Below are 17,258 nucleotides of genomic sequence, written 5' to 3'. Positions count from 1 at the left end.
TCCTGCTCTGGGATGGCAGTGCTGGGCTCTCCCATCATGGCTGGAAAGGTTTGCAAGGATCACTGAATTCACATTCCCATTCCCATTCCCATTCCCATTCCCAAGCTCCTGCTCTGGGATGGCTGTGCTGGGCTCTCCCATCATGGCTGGAAAGGTTTGCAAGGATCACTGAATTCACATTCCCATTCCCATTCCCAACCTCCTGCTCTGGGATGGCTGTGCTGGGCTCTCCCATCATGGCTGGAAAGGTTTGCAAGGATCACTGAGTTCCCATTCCCATTCCCATTCCCATTCCCATTCCCATTCCCATACCCAAGCTCCTGTGCTGGGCTCTCCCATCATGGCTGGAAAGGTTTGCAAGGATCACTGAATTCCCATTCCCATTCCCATGCTCCTGCTCTGGGATGGCTGTGCTGGCCTCTCCCATCATGGCTGGAAAGGTTTGCAAGGATCCCTGAAGGACCTGGTGGTAACTGGAAATGGCATGAAGCACCCGATGACAAGGAGAAGTGATCTCTGGAGCAGGGATTGCTACTCCTCTGTTATCCTCTGGTTGCCATAATCACTGCTGAGGTAGCAGGAGTGGTGTGTAAAATGGAAAGGAAATAAAGTGTATAAAAGGAAATAAAGTGTTTAATATTCCAGCCCTATTTGGAATATGAAACACTTTAAATGCACTCTTTACCTCTCTCTGAAATACTTTAGTTTGTCTCAGGAGAAAACCATCACTGTTAAAGTGTGGCCAAAAGGTAGACATGACACCAGTAAGGGAACTAGATGGAGGATCCATCTTCCTTTAAAGAAACTTTGTCTGGAATGAGCCAAAGGGAGAAGAGAAATGCTGGGAGTGCTGTGCCCATCTTCCCCTGTGGATACTGACAGTTTGGTCAGAGAGAGAAACAGAAAAACTTTCCCAGGAATTGTTCTGGGGAGTTTTAAGAAGGCTGAGAGAAAGAATTAAAACAATCTTGCAGCTGGTGTTTTGAACAGTTGTTTTCTCCTAAGATGTTCACCAAAGGGTGTTTCCTTAATTAGCCAATCATCCTAATATCCCATCTAAACCTGCCTTCTTTCAGTTTGAAGCCATTCCCCCTTCTCCTGTCACTACATGCTCTTGTAAAGTCTGTCTATCTTTGCTCCAAAAAATCTCTGTTCTAAACGCTTTTATTTTTTTTAAATCCAGTGTTACCTGAAATGAAATTCAGTCTTGTGATCTGTGAGTTGACTGAAAAAAACGTGAGGAGCATCTTGTTTTTTTTGCAGTCATTGAAAGAGAAGTTCACAAGCTGCATTCCCTCCTCTGAAGTGGCATTCAACACAAATGCATACAGATTTTTCATTATGCCAATTTTCATAACACCTCCACTTCTCAGAAACCTCTCATTGTCAATTTTCTTGGAAGTCCAGAGATGCTCTTTTCCATCTGGATTAAATGCAATTTGCATATTTTTGCCCTCTAGTGTTTCTCTCTGTCCAAAAAATGTAACTTTTTTTTTCCATAAAATCTCTAAACAAATTAATGAGTCAAGTGCCAAGGGCCCCTTGTGCCCACCCATGGCACACACACTTCATTTAAAACAGCTTCAGACCTTTTCAGAAGCTATAAGACATAAAAAGCTGCAAACTTTTAATCTAAACTGCTTCTCCTCCACAGATTCACTGCAATAATTTGTCTATAAAGTCTTGGAAAGAGGGAACAGAGCTGGGGAAGGGTCTGGAGCACAAATGTGATGAGAATGAGCTGGGAAAGGGGCTCAGCTGGAGAAAAGGAGGCTCAGGGGGGACCTTGTGGCTCTGCACAGCTCCTGACAGGAGGCGACAGCCAGGGGGGATTTTGGGCTCTGCCCCCAAGTCAGAAACAACAGGACAAGAGGAAACGGCCTCAAATTGCAGCAGGGGAGGTTGAGATTGGATATTTGGAATAATTTCTTCACTGAAAGGGGGGTCAGGCATTGAAAAGGGCTGACAAAGTGGTGGAATCCCCATCCCTGGAAGTGTTCAAAAGCTGTGGATGGGGACATGCTTTGGTGGGGGCTTGGCAGCGTGAAGTGAATGGCTGAACTTGATTATCTCAGATTGGTTCTTTGATTTACTGATATTTTAATCTTCAGCTGAGGGGCCTGACAGCCTCTCTCATGCAGCCAACAAAGCCTGAAATTATTTCAGCTTCACAGTCCAGGAGCTGTGTGTGGCACTGTGTTCTGTGGAAATGAGGGCAGGGGAGGTGGCTGCATGCCCAGGTCAAGTGTCCACTCAAAAATGAAATTCTTGAGACCATTTGAAATTCTTTGCATGGGCTGAATTCTAAAGCTTCACTTTCTCCCTCCAGTGCTGCCACATTTGTGAGACCAAATCACTGAAAATCAGGACATTTTGTGGTGGCATCAGGGGTTACCAAGGTGTCATTTTTGGGTTAGATCTCGAGGCATGTTTGTTTAAATCAACAGAAGTTACAGAGGAAAAAACTCTCAGCTGTTTCATTTTCCAAACTTCACAGACAGAACTCTGACAAAGGGACAGAAACTTCCCGGAACAGAATCCCTGAATCTCAAGATATCTCAGCTTGGAAGGGATCCATACGGATCATCAAGTCCAGCCCTTGCCAACTCTGTAGGCAAACTCTTCTCTGGAACAGCCTCTCACATCCTGAGTGTTTTCAAGATGCTGATTTGGATTTTTAAACCCAGTTTTACTTGTACAGAGGTTTTGGAGCTCCACAGACTGCGCTGCTCAGATATGGTGGGGACTGGACTGGACGTACAGCATAAAGCTACCAGAGCCAGGAGAATTTTCCTCTTTATTTTTCAGTCCATGCAGGTTTGTCAGGACACATGGCTCCATTTCCTGTGGCTCTATCTTAAGTAATATTTCTGCATTTTGCTCAGATTCCAGTAACTGCTGTTAATGATTTCCCTGTACCCAAACCAAGTGATTTTCACATCAGATTGAGAAATACTCTCAACATTTACTAAATCTCACTGCAAAATCTCTACGTGCACTTTAAAACACCAGCAGTAAATTCATTGCACAATTTCCTTTCCTCACAAGGGACTGGGGTTAATTGTAGGCTCTCCTTATTCTGAGAACATTAAAATCCAGCACAACTGTGCAAAGGCTGACAGGGAAGGAATTTTGCAGGGGTCCCTCAGTGGCTGATGTTGAAAACAACATCACCCCTGTTCTTTTAGTTCCTACTATTCTCCTTCTTCCTCAAAAATACTTCCTGATGAGAAAACTCAGTGAAATCACACACTGAGCCTCAGGAAAAAACCCAAATCAGGGTTTTTAATGTGGTTCCCTAGGGAGTAGAACATCCCTACAGCCATTCTTTCACACCTGAGGAACCCACCGTGGTGTTTCCTCTGTCTTCCACTAAATCCAGCAGCTTTTAGTCCAGCAGCAAAAGGAAACACATAAATTGTGAAGGGACAAGCTCCCCACACGTGAAGCATTCATTGAAGATCTTAAGAAGGGACTTTTGGGGTTTTTTTGAGGGCAATCCATAATTTTTGAGCCCTACTACAGACAGCTACTGGCAGTTTGTAAGTGCCCAGCAGGATGTGCATCAAATACGGGACAGGATAGATGGAGCTGAGATCACAGCATTATTAAAGCTTAAATTGATGGATTTTCCAGGCTTTTTGCTTGTGTTATCATTCAGAGCAAGCCTGGCACTGGGGGAGATGAGTAAGCTGATAAAGACCTTTACATGCATTTAAGGAACCCAGCTCTGCTGTAACTGGAAAACCTGAATTATTTAAAACCTTCTGAGACAGCAAGTTATCAACCCATCCACCAGAGCCAGGAACATCAGGCTCACTGAAGAGATACTAACAAGGCTTCAGTGATTTCTATGAAACTTTCAGGCTGCTCCTCACAGGTTATTTTTACCTTTTTTGAGCAAAATCTGGTATTTTATGGGGATTGAGTGGCATTGCCTTCATCACCACTTCTAGTAGGGATGCCTGGTTGGGAGCAGCTCAGCTTCTAAAATAGTGCACTGTGAAATGCAAATTTGTGTTCTGGACAATGTGATTACACACCCAGAAAGCTCTGAAAATTCACTGGGTTTGCTGCTTCCTTCAGTGCTGTGCAAAACTGAGGCTAGAACAGAACAGGAAATTTTATCCTGTAAAAGCTTTATGATATTTCAAAAAAAACATTCTCACAGCACATTAAGACGAGCCCAAAGTTTTTTCACAGTTTTAAAATAGACAATATTTAATATTTGGGAGGTTTGGACTTATGATTGACCTCAAAGAAGCAGTCAGAGAGTTGCCATGGTTTAGTCAGTCAAGTGGAAGTTGCACATTATGTCAAAAAACGCTACAGGGAAGATTTCCCTCCCAAATTCAGGTTTTGTGGGTGCCCACATGGCCGCAGGGTGTCTGGGCATGCATTGGAGAGCCAGCCCAGGCTGGAGCTGCTCAGGTGAGCAGATGGAGGTGCCTGCTGTAAACCAGGCTGATGAAAAGCTCAAAAAGGAAAAAGGTTGTATTGGCTGGCTTGAATTACTGACACAGAGCCCTCTGAGAAGCCCCATTGGATCCCATCTGGCTTTCCACTTCCCAGTCAGGTAAGTGTGGCATTCACATTCTCTGAAAAATCCCTTCACCCAGGATTTTCCCCCTGGGAAGCTGAGGAGCCTCAGAGAAAAGGAAAACAATTCTTATCTCATTTGCTTCTCCTGTGTTTTGCTCGTGTGGAATGTGTTTGGAGATTGTTTACCCACAGGTGATTGTTCCATTGGATTCTGCTGGCAGTTGTTTTCACTCTTTGGCCAATCAGGGCCAAGCTGTGTCAGGACTCTGGAAAGAGTCACAAGTTTTCATTATTAGCTTTTTTTGCCTTCTTTAAGTATCTTTTCTGTATTCTTTAGTATAGTATGGTATTCTTTAATATAATATAGTATCATAAAATAATAAATTAGCATTCTGAGAACATGGAGTCAGATTGATCATTCCTGCAAATGCAATAGATGAGAATCTTCTCCAGATCCTGCATCAGCTGGTAAGAGCCATGAGGATGCCTCAGATCCTCTGCAGCCTCCCCAGCAGCACCAGACATCTGAGTTTAGGGAAATGAATCAACATCCCAAGCTGGGTGTCTCAGGCTTGGACATACTCCCTCAGAAATACCTACTCCCAGTGAGATACAGCTGGAAAATCAGGCCTGGAATCAGTCCAGATTTCCCAGCAGATTGCTCTCAAGGCCTAGAAGTGCATGAGGTGAATCACCCTCCTTTGACAGGCTCGATTCTGTCTGAGCTCATCAAAGCTACAGGAGATGGGATGTTGGCTCATGGCTTTGGACAGACAGCTTCAGACTGGTGTAGGGAAGGGGAAGTTTGGATATTTCTCCCAGTAAAAAGAGCTGAAAGAATGCCAGAACAGCCAGAAGAGTGAAAACCTGCAGTGAACAGCCAACAGCTCCCAGTCTGAGTGCCACAAAATGGAAGTGGGGTGACACAGAAAGTCCTGAGTGGCTGTGAGATCACATGGCCTGGGTTCCAGCCCCTGATGGTCACTGGGACACCAGTGGAAAAATGGAAAAAAGACTTTAAAAAGTCCTGCTATCTGCAGGGAGAGTCTCCTTCTGCTTGAACAGCGCAGACCTGATGAATATGACAAGTAGATCACAGAATATGCCAAGTTGGAAGGGACTCACAAGAATCATTGAGTCCAACTCCTGCAGAGATGCCCCAAAATCCCAGAGTGTGTTCATCCAGAGGGGACAACGGGGCTGGAGAGAGGCTGGGAACACAAACCCTGTGAGGAAGCCTTGAGGGAGCTGGGGGTGCTGAGCCTGGAGAAAAGGAGACTCAGGGCTGCCCCCATCACTCTCTGCAGCTCCTGAAAGGTGCCTGTGCTCAGCTGGGGCTGGGCTCTGTCTGCAGCAGCACTGACACACCCAGAGCACACAGCCTCGAGCTGCACCAAGGGAAATACAGGTTGGTGTGGAAACCCAGGGCACTGGGAATATTTGTGTGTCTGCTCTGGGGTGCCCTGACCCCCAGGGCAGCACTGACTCTGACCCTCATCCATGGACAAAGTTTCCCAGACTTCAAGATAGACCAGAATCCAAAAAGTGTGAAATAGATTATAGGGAGCAGTGTAGGTGTGTCACTTAGATGAGAAATTTAGATTTTTGGGATTTTTAGTGTGTTGTGGATGGCAGCAAGATGGAGGGCACAGGGTGCCATCCTGGGTTTCTTCTTCATGCTGCTTCTTCCTCCTTCTCCATGGGTTTGGGTGGCATTTTGTAATTGGGCAGAAAAGTCCCCATTGCAGCTCTGTGGGATCAGTTATTGGGTTAAAAGGGAAAATAATCCAGGTGTCAGCTCTTAATGGGATAGTTTAGTCTGAAAAGCCCTTGGAACAAGAGATTGTTGGCCATTTTGTGCCTTCTAATGAAAAGCTGCAGAACTCCCAGCAGTGAGACTGTTTTACTGATAAGAAATAATAAACACCTGAGTGTGAACATGAATTACTGTCTCAAGTGCCTTCAATCCAGACCCAGAGAAACCCACAACTGGAATCACCACAGGCTGGATATCAGGGAAAAGTTTTTCCCAGAAAGAGTGATAAAGTTCTGGAATGGCTGCCCGGGGAGGTGGTGCAGTCCCCATCCCTGGGTGTGTTTAACACAGCCTGGATGTGGCACTGGGTGCCAGGGTTTGGTTGAGCTGTTGGGGCTGGGCTGGACTCGATGATCTTGAAAGTCTCTTCCAACCTGGTCATTCTGGGAATTCTGTGAATCCCTGGGAGTGTTGTCCAAACCCTCCTGCAGCTCTGGCAGCCTTGGGAATGTTCCCATTCCCTGGGAGCCTGGGCAGTGCCCAGCACCCTCTGGGGAAAAACCTTCCCCTGATATCCAACCCAAACCTCCCCTGACACAGCCTGAGGTAAATGCAGTTTTTCAGGTGCCTGTGTTTTGGAGGAAGGTTTAAACTCCCTGGTTTTTTAAGAGGCAAATGGAATGGTGACAATTTATGGAAGGAAAGTTGGAAAGAGAACAGAGAAACCTGCTGCCAGGATATAAAAGTGGGATGTGCTTAATTCAGAAAACCGAGCTGCTTCTTCTTAGCATCACCTCAGAATTAATGAGGAAGAGGGAAAGATACTGATGTAAAATAGAACAAAAGAAAACTAATGTAAAATAGAACAAAAGAAATATAATAAAAATAAAATAAATTTGTAAAATGAAAATATTTTAAATAAAATACTGCTGCTTTAAAGCCATGCCCGTTCTTTCTCATAGCCCACAAAGAAATTAAGAAGCAGCACAAACAAAGTTTATGCCAATACAGCAGGAATAATGAAATATGGAATTGATTTCTGCAGAGACTAAAATTTTAGCTGGACAAAGATGACACATTTTAATGCAGGTAAATGAGTCATTGACAATGTAAGCAGGGGAAAGATTTAAATCTCTCACACTTTGGAGTGGAAGTCGAACACAGGGATATTAGTTAAGCATTTCTTGCTTGAGTAGCAGTACCTCATATTAATTCTGATTTAATCTGTTTTCAACCCTCTTTTCTGAATGCAATAGGCACTGATCACTCAGAGATAGTGACCCACATGGACAAACTCACTCAGCCCAGCATGGCACTATAAAAATGGGTCACCTGCAGCATATCCTTAACCAGAGTCCAGCTCAGAAGTAATTAGCTATGCCCAGAAATAATATTTTTAATTAATGAGTAACTTCAAAGAAGTCTTAAGATGAAGAACAGAAAATTTATAATCTGCCAAAACTTCTTTCCCTCTGCCCTGATCTCACAGGTAATAGTCTGAAATTGATAAAGTTTTGAGGACAAAGGCTGGGAAATTCAGGTGCACATTAGGAACCTTCTACAAGAGATTGATGGGACTGGAACCCACTGTAAAAACATCTCAGGTCTCTGTAATCAGGCACCCAAACAAACAAATTCCACCTCCCAGGGGTGAATCACTTACCTCACCATTCAAGAAGCAGTAAAATACTGACACAAAGAAACCCTGGAAAGAAGAGAAAGAAGGCAATTATTAGGTGAACATTTCAACACTGTCACTGACAGAGGGGATTGTCCCTGCAGCTGGGCTAAAACATCTCTACAGCATCCTCAGAGGAGCTGCCCCATGGCTGACAGCTCTGGGGGGACACCCCAGGCACTCACAGGGGGTGTTAAATGGCTTCAGAGGGTCCCAAGAGGGCAAGTGCATCATCAGACTGCTTAAATTCACCTGAGCTGAAAGGCTCTGGGCAATCTGCTGACAGCAGTGACTGCAAAGGCTGGAATTCTGCCCATCTTGGTTTCAGGAATGCAATAATTATCACCATTAACCACCAGAGACATTAATCAGTCACCAGAGACTCCCTGTGCTTTCTTTCTTATACACATCTTCACAGAACTAATGAGCAATGCAGCATTTCTTTGAGACACTGAGCAGCAGCAGATAAAAAACATAGTCAATTTTAGGGAATTAAAAGTGTGCAATTACTTCACAGGTAAAGGCTGAGCTTCCTGCCTTGACAGGTTGAAAGGTAAATTTTTTATTTTGGTTATTCAGCTGTGATTTCTGGTGGGATGCAATCAGTAAGAACAGTGAGATTTGCCAGCTGCATGTTTATATTGATATCCTGGGTATCAGAGCACTTGTTCCTGCACCAGGAGGTAAAAACATCAATGTCAAACAAATTCCCACCCCAGGTTCAGGAGGTAAAGCTGTAGGACACACCTGGGCAGAAAGGAGTGGCTAAAGATCCTTCAGGGTGTTCAGTTGCTTTTAGATTTGTGTCAGATTCACAGAGCTGGGGCAATTGCTCACATTCCCATTTCCATCCTTTCCATTCTGCCTTTTCCACCCTGCCAGAGCCCCAGGTAATCCAGGGGAGGGAGGAGATGGGGCTGATGGCTCAGAGCAGGCTGGGTAACACAGCTCAAGTGTCTGAAACACTGTCCCTTTCCTCCCAGTGAAACTCCTACCAAAAGTTTGTTCAGTGATCCGTCCCTTGAAACATGACTGATCTTTGAATATTAGGAAATATCAGGAATTTCTCTGAAAGCAGCTGGTTAATGTTTTGTTGCCTTCCTTTATTTTTAACCAATTGGTTCTAAACTTATCCTTAGCATGTCTTTTTCTTCTGAATCAGAGAAAAAGGTTAAAATAAATTCCTAACATCCCTTAAAAAAATCATCACATTACACAACTTCAAATATTAATTAAAAATTGGGCTGCTGGCTGCACAGAACAGCACGTCATTATTACCTAACAAGGAGCTTATTTTTACTCCCTTTTCTCCTTTTCTTGGTGCAATGAGGAACTAAAGGTGAGACTGATGGATTAAATAAGCAAAACTTGTCTGGAGACTCTTACAACCTGAATAGAGCAGCAAGTCCAACAGGCAGGAGCTGTTTCCCTTTGGTTTAGCAACACTGAGTCCAAGTGTGTGCTCTGGGAAGAGAGAGGCACCTCAGGAGGGGACCCCTCATCCTCTCTCAGGCAGGTGAAATGAAACATCTTCTCTCTTTATTGATTTTATGTGAGAGGCTGAACTCAGAGCTGAGTTAAGGGAATTTAATCCCTCCGGTCCACACCTGAGAGGATTTCCCACCCCACATGACACTCTTGTAAATCTGTTATTCATGCGTGGACTAAGCTGAGCTATTTGCTGAGGGATGCAGGACTCCAGGCAGCTCTTCCAAATGCAGTTTATTCCATCCAAGGTGTTACAGCAGCCCAGGGTGGTGGGTGACAGAGCTGTGCCCACAGCTGTCAGCTCCAGCTGCAGGCAGCCCTGGACACCCTTTGGTTTTGGTTACAGTGCATTATAGACTTTCCTTTGATGAGCATCTTAATACAGAAGAATCAATCTATACCTTAACTTTTACCTACAGCCTATCATAACTACTGTAATTACCATATTCATGTTACTGTTCTCCAATCACTCAAAGTTAGTACATTACAGTTTAAGCTAGAAGTTGTTTTTCAGTTTTCTTGCAGTGGAAAATTCTGAGACCTTTTTTCTACTTGCCACATTGGCAGATTTGTTTGTCTGTGCTCTCTTTCTGCTTGGTAAAAACATCTTGTTTGGGATGGGTTTATCCTTTGCTCTAAGCCATAAAATCCCCTTCTAACTAACACAGCCTTTGCCTCCTTGGTTATCCAGTAAGACTGGCTCAGCAATTCTTTTCTTCTGTATCAAAACCTGCTTTCATTTCTATTCCTTCTTCAGATTCTACATTCAAAAACCTTTCTGCCAAGCACACATACCTGTGAGACTTTCTTGTCAAACTTTCATCCTTCCCAACAATTCACAACTATAATTTCTATCACAGACTTCATTGCCTGAAATTTCATGGCTGAAAAGCAGCGAGGACAGAGCTGTATAGAGGACAGAATTTTCAGATGATAGGGCTGTAAGCCTGCTCTCTTACCTGAAAAGACTGAAGGAAGGAATTGAAATAGATGAAAACAATCTGGGAAATGTCATCCTCGCCAGGGTTGACAAAGAAAAGCATGTAGGTGATGCCAAGCAGGGGCAGGAGAACCAACGTGGCCTTGACTGCCTTCCTGTGGGCAGGGAACAGAAAACAAGTGAACTGTCACTGTCACATTTTCTGAAAACTCCTCTTTGCCTGGGATTCTTCTCCTGGGAAGCTGAGAAGCCTCAGAGAAAAAGGAAAACAATATTATTTCATTTGCTTCTCCTGTGTTTTGCTGTTTTGGAATGTGGTTGGAGATTGTTTACCCAACAGGTGGTTGGTTGATTGGTTTCATGTGAATTGTTTTAACTCAATGACCAATCACAGTCAGGCTGTGTCAGGACTCTGGAAGGAGTCACGAGTTTTTTATTATTATCTTGTTAATCCTTCTGTAGGTATCCTTTCTGTATTCTTTAGTATAATAAATATAATATAATATAATATAATATAATATAATATAATATAATATAATATAATATAATATAATATAATATAATATAATATAATATAATATAATATAATATAATATAATATAATATAATATATTACCCTTCTAAGAACACGGAGTCAGATTCATCATTCCTCCCCACGACAGGGGACCCTGAAAATACCACATGAACACAGGGAAGAACAACCATGGAAAGGAGGAGCATGGAAGGAGTGCCACCCTCCCTTTGTGGCTTCCCCCACACTCTGAACTCAAGGGGGTGAATGGGAATCTTATTTTTATCCCTCTCTTTCACCTTCTTCCTTTTCTCTCCTATCAGTGAAGCTCGAAGCCTTGGGACCCTCTGTGGGTTTGCTGAGTGATTTCTGATACCTCAGGGGGATGAGATCAGTGCCCAGATCAGCTGAGATCTGCTCTGTGCCCATCATTTGATGGTAAATACTTTCTGCAACATCCAACAGCTCCTTGGGGCTTTCTTAGGAACCACAAATCACAAAGCAGGTGGTGAAAGATTTATCATCAATAATCATCAATGGTTAACAGAATTACTAGGGGCTAATCCTTTTTATTGGGGCTGTAACAGCATCTTGGGGTGTCAGCTGAGAGCAGCATGTCATTGTATGAACATAAAGGCTGAAATTTGGCTAAGTCTGTATAAATCCCTGGATAATACCATAACAGGTAGATAAAAACAGGCAGGGGAGCACAAAACCAGTGTCAGGATGAAGTGACTGCCACACTATTTAATATCTGCTTAGCAAAGGGCTGCACTGCTCTGCCTTAGAGCATCAAGGCTTTGCTGGAATTCTAAAGGTTTCCATTTAGGCTGGAAAAGACAATTCCCTCAGAGAGCCGGCAAGGATAAGATCATTGTCATCTGTTCAGGAACAATGGGAACTTCTGTACATTGATTCACTCTCATGTCTCTAATGCTTCCCTGCAAGCTGTAGAAGGGATAAAAATGTACTGAGGTTTGAATCAGGACTTTTTCAGGCCAGTTTTAGTTTTGTGGCATGAGGTTTGAGCAAGAAAAAGGAGTGTTTTTCCCTTCATTTCTCAGGAAATGTGCAGAGAAGGGTCTGAACTACAGACCACTGCATGAACTTCGCTAACAAAATCCTGACAGGAGCAAAAGGAAGGAATCAGGCAGAACAACCAAGCCCATTAGTGCAGCAAAACTGCCTCCAAAGTGCAGCCTGATTTGAGGATATCAAGAGATGCAACTCAGCTTGATATGCTGACATTTTATCCAGAAATGAGTTAGAGTGACTGATCTCACTGCACAAAACCTGTGCCATTTCCTACTGCAAGGACCTGATAGTCCCTAAGACCTTCAAATATCCTGAGGCCTCTCAGCTTCTCAGGAGGAAAAATCCTAGGGAAAGGATTTTCCATAAAAGATGTGTGTGACAACCCCTCATTCCCCTCCCCTACATGTTAAATGGAGCATTAAATACCTGTATGCATACATCAATCACAGAACCCCAGGATGGTTTGGGTTGGAGTTCCAGCCCCTGCCATGGCAGGGACACCTTCCAGGGTGATCCCAGCCCCATCCAGCCTGGCCTTGGGCACTTCCAGGGATCCAGGGGCAGCCACAGTTTCTCTGGGCACCTGTGCCAGGGCCCCACCACCTTGACAGGAGAGAATTTCTTCCCAATATCCATCCAAACCTGCCTCTGTCAGTTTGAAGCCATTCCCCCTTGTCCTGTCACTCCAGACCCTTGTCCATGGTCTCTCCCCACCCTCCTGCAGGCTCCCTTTAGGCTAACATTCAGTCACCCCAAAGCCTTTTGCAGGCTGAGCAATCCCAATTCTCCCATCCTCTCCCCACTGCTCCATCCCTGGGATCATCCTGGTGCCTCCTCTGGACTGGCTCCAGCAGCTCCAGGTCCTTCCTGTGCTGGGCAGCCCAGAGCTGGATGCAGCACTTACTCCATAAACACTTGTGTGCACACAGAAATGGGTGAATCTGTCCTCAGATGAGACAAAATCCTTCACATTTCATGGAAAGGAGGGGATTCTGCGTGTGTTGGGGCCTGAAGTGAAATGGAGTGGACAAAAAAACGCAGAAAAGCTTTTCTGGAGAGCCTGCACAGACAAATACCGTGGGCCTGATTTATGAGATTTATGAGCTCCACCAACAGTGGCACCTGGAAAGACAAAGATGGGGCAAGGACAGGACAGTCAAGGCACAGCTTTGTTAGCACCAGAAATCACAAGCTGACTTACCTGTACTGGATTGTTTCTGAAGTGGTTGAAGCTCTCAGCTTTGTCATTAAAATCCTAACTATGTTAAATAGAAATACAAAATTGATCTGAAAAAGAAGGGAGAGAGAGGAAAAAAATGCAACCAGTCAGTAAAATAATGGCTTACAGAGTGCGATACACCTTAAAAAGCACATTTTATAGTTTCAATCTGACTGAAAACAGCCTTTTGGCTTTACCACTGATTGCAACAGACTCAGAAGTTTACTAGAAACACCAGATTATACAGCAAACATCCAACACTCTTAATGCTTCCAAAACAGCAGTGAAAATGGAGTACATCATTATTGCCCTAAGAAGGAGTTTATTTTTACTGCCTTTTCTCCTTTTTGGGGTGCAATCAGGTGGGATTGATGGATTTGCCACTCCCCTTTTCAATCTGCTGAGCTGGCTAATTATTATTTGTGCTGCAGCCTCACCACTGAGAATTGGTATTTGCTCTAATTACTTTTGTAGCATCTGCTGGCAACTTTCTCGCACAGTGCAAACAGGAGATTAAAAAACCCAACAAAGTGAAGAGAAGATTGATTTTTAGGCTGTGATCAGTGGTAGGATTTGGCTCTTAGGAGCAGGTTTGGAGCTGCTTTCAGAGCATAAAGCAGGGCAGCTTACAAGACATGGGTCTGTCCCAAAGTTGTCAGAACCACACAACTGCTGAGGTCCCAGCACAGCTTGGGAGAAAATATTTACCTCACACACAATCCCAGGGCAAAATATTTACCTCACACACAATGCCTGACATTTTTCAGCCCCTGAATGGAACAATTCTGTGATTGACATCTGAATATTCACAAACACCCCAGCAGAGCTTCCAGCTGAAAGGTGTTCTCAAAATATGCTCCTTTTCCCCTGTGCTATGGGATATATTTCCATGTTTACATATCTTGGCATCCGTCAGAGCACTCCCTGTGGCTCCTGCTCCATGGCTCAGAACAAATGGAGCAATGAAACACCTGAGCAGACTCTGGGAGACTGGCAGCACTGGGAATTGTGTAAACACCCTATGTGAGACACAAAAATGCTGTTCTAGGAGTTAACACGGCGTTTTTGGAAATGATTTCCTCAGCAGAGCAGGGCCCTGGGGAGTACAAGGAGTAAACAAAGCACTGCAGCCTGCGTGTTTGTTCTTCTCAGATTTGTTTTTTGTCATATTAAGAGCTTGATACTGGTTCATGCTTTATTTATCAGAGACAAAAGCAGCTCCATATCTGTGGTTTGAGCTGAATGTTAAACTGCTCACACTGGTTCCTGCCCTGTTCCTCAGTAACACAGAGATGTTCAGGCAGATGTTCAGGAGGTGAATGGGGTGATCTTCACCCACAGAATGAAAACTTCCCTCTCTGCAATTCTGCTGCTGAATCTTGAGGTTCTCCATCAGCTCAGAGCCATGCTTGGGTTATTTCTATCAAGGATGCAAAAAAGGCACCAATCCAAAATGTGCCAGTTTTGCAATTGTAATGGAAAGTGCCAGACTGAATTACAGACTCCAAGGTAAGAGAAAATTCCAAATATCAGTGGGACTGATCACAAGGCATTATAGTGATGAACTGGGCTGAAGAAGTCATTTCAAGTTTCAAGAGTTCTGCTTCAATGTGACAGCATCCTGCCATCTGAACTGGAAATTCAAATAGCCACAGCCTGCACCAGAAAATGAGGGATTCTGGCCTTTTGTGAAATTCATTTGCAGAGGCGTGATTCATCAGTCCAGAAGAATTGCCAGCTGAAAATTCTGGGAGTTCTTTCACCAGAAAAACTCTCATTCTATAGAAGTCTGGTTTTAATTTTCCCAGTTCAGCTGCCCAAGCCCAGAGCAGCACCTGAGGCACCCCTGAAGTCTGTGAGTGGCACTGGCACATGTGACACAAAGCTGGTGAGAGACCTCACCTCTCTCCAAGAAGGCAGATTCCTCAATGCTGTCACAGGCATCTTTTATGGAAAATCCTTTCCTTAGGATTCCTTCTCCTGAGAAGCTGAAAGGCCTCAGGAACAAAATGTAAACATTGATTATCTGCTGCTGTGGAATGCAACAGGTGCATCTGTGATTGGTCTCATGTGGTTGTTTCTAATTAATGGCCAATCACAGTCAGCTGGCTCAGACAGAGTTTGAGACAGCTGCCTTTGTTATCATTCTTTCTTATTCTAGCCTTCTGATGAAATCCTTTCTTCTATTCTTTTAGTATAGTTTTAATATAATATATATCATAAAATAATAAATCAAGCCTTCTGAAACATGGAGTCAGATCCTCGTCTCTTCCCTCATCCTAAGACCCCTGTGAACACAGTCACAGTGACTTTTAAAAAACTGCCCAGGTGTCTGAGAAACCCTGCCAGGACATCATTTCTAAGTCCATTTTCTAGGAGAAGGTAACAGCAGCATTGGCCACTCAAACTGAATCCTGAGCAATCTCATCTGAACTTCAGAGTGACTTTGCCTCTGCTTCTTCCATCATTGTTGTAGGCTTCTTTTACCATCTGCCTTTATCTGCAAACCAGAGAATTTGTGGTTTTTTTTAAAGGCTGGTAAATAGGACAGGTGGTAGGAGAGTATCCTGAGCTGGAGGCAAGTGCTGGAAAAATGGGTCTCGTGTGTGTGCCCAAGAGGTGATGGCTTGGATGCAGGGGACCATTAAGTCAGAAGAATCCTCTGGCCTTTTCAGTGCATAAAGGGGGGTTAGAAAAATAATTCACAATTCCTTTTGGCTTTAAAATCTCCTTTAGAATGCATGAAGATCCTTCAAGGCTTGGTTTTCTGTTGTCATCTTATTGCAGGGGCTCCATACTGTTGTTTCCTTATCACAAAAATTTCCACCTTCTTGTGGGCAGCTCCTCAGAGCACTGACTCTTCCTTCTTCACAAAGCAACCAAATGTCTCCAGTTTCCTTCTCAACTGGCCACCCCACTCTTTTATAGCATCTTAGCATCTTCTTCTCATTGCTTACAGCTGTGGCCTGTTGAAGTCAGGCCTGTTCCTAATCTTTGATAATTGGCTCAGCTGCAACTCCTTAGGGATAACATTACTTTCTACACTATTTTCTTATATTCTATCTCCCTACAGTTTTCCACTTTCTCCTGAGTTTCTCTGCCCAGCAGGACAGGACAGGGGTGCAGCTCTGTTACACACACAGCTCCTGCTGCTGGCTTCAGCCCACAGTTTCTCCAGGAAAAGGAATAACTGATTCTTCCCCATTCTGGATTAAGTACCTAAAACAAAAAAAAGCCAAGTGGCTTGGCCTTGGTTATAAATCAATTCCACCCCAGAGTGAGGAGTAGAAGAGCAACAGCATAAGGAACTGAGTTGGGCTGGCATCTTGGCTTGTCAGATTAAGCAGTTGGATATCCCAAGATCTATTTGTACTCACTGCAAAGAAATGGAAACTTTTCAACAGTGGTTCATTTGACATATTTTAAATGAGTGGTTTTGGACTAATAGGGCTTGGACTTGAAGCAGTTGCCCCCACAAATCTTCCACTGATCTTCGGGTTATCCCATGTGAGCTTCAATGAAGTGAATGGGGCTGTGTCAATGAGGTTCTGTGATATTACAAGCTTAAAAATGTTTGGAGGCACCAACATTTTGTATCTATTAAGGCTTCTCTGAGAGATCTTTAAGACTCCATAGGGTAACCCCTACAATGCAGGTCTTAGCAAGCAAAAGATCCAAGGGAAAAGATGAAGATGTGGTCACAGCAAAATACGTATTTTTGGTTTTCCCTTCTAGAAGGACATTTCAGTGTGTTTACTTTTAATGATTAAAAAAAAAAAAACAAAAACAAAACAACAACAAAAAAACCCACCAACAACTCACTCTGATGCCTTTTCAGAAAGGCACTCTGAACTCCATTTCAGAAAGAAACTGGCTCAGCAGGGTCTTTTAGCAGCACTCAGGTCTGAAGAAACTATTTTAACTGTTTTAACTCCTTCTGAATAGATCTGAAGATCAATTTTCAGTGCATAATCAGATGGGTTTTAACTGTCTCTTTGTCCTTGCTGGGCCAAGCTCCTGGGGATGATGGGGGCAGTTTGCTCAGGAGAGGGGCCATGAGCTGGGGACCAAGCAGGGAAGGGGCTGCAG

At 43.8% G+C, this 17,258-nt stretch overlaps 1 protein-coding gene across 2 annotated transcripts in view; it reads right to left on the bottom strand.

The window, feature by feature from the left end:
- Positions 1 to 17,258, bottom strand: part of CRHR2 (corticotropin releasing hormone receptor 2) — a 150,774-nt gene that overhangs the window by 6,466 nt on the left and 127,050 nt on the right. For both annotated transcript variants that reach the window (XM_058035908.1, XM_058035916.1), the window contains 3 exons: positions 13,152 to 13,237; positions 10,424 to 10,559; positions 7,962 to 8,003 (listed from right to left, as the gene is read on the bottom strand). In XM_058035908.1, the coding sequence (XP_057891891.1) occupies positions 7,962 to 8,003; positions 10,424 to 10,559; positions 13,152 to 13,237 (264 nt within the window). The remainder of the gene's footprint in view (positions 1 to 7,961; positions 8,004 to 10,423; positions 10,560 to 13,151; positions 13,238 to 17,258) is intronic.

Source organism: Melospiza georgiana, chromosome 1 (assembly GCF_028018845.1).
Source record: "Melospiza georgiana isolate bMelGeo1 chromosome 1, bMelGeo1.pri, whole genome shotgun sequence".
Taxonomy (NCBI): Eukaryota; Metazoa; Chordata; class Aves; order Passeriformes; family Passerellidae; genus Melospiza; species Melospiza georgiana.
The sequence above is the reverse complement of the archived record's forward strand: the minus strand, read 5'-3'. Positions and strand labels throughout refer to the sequence as shown.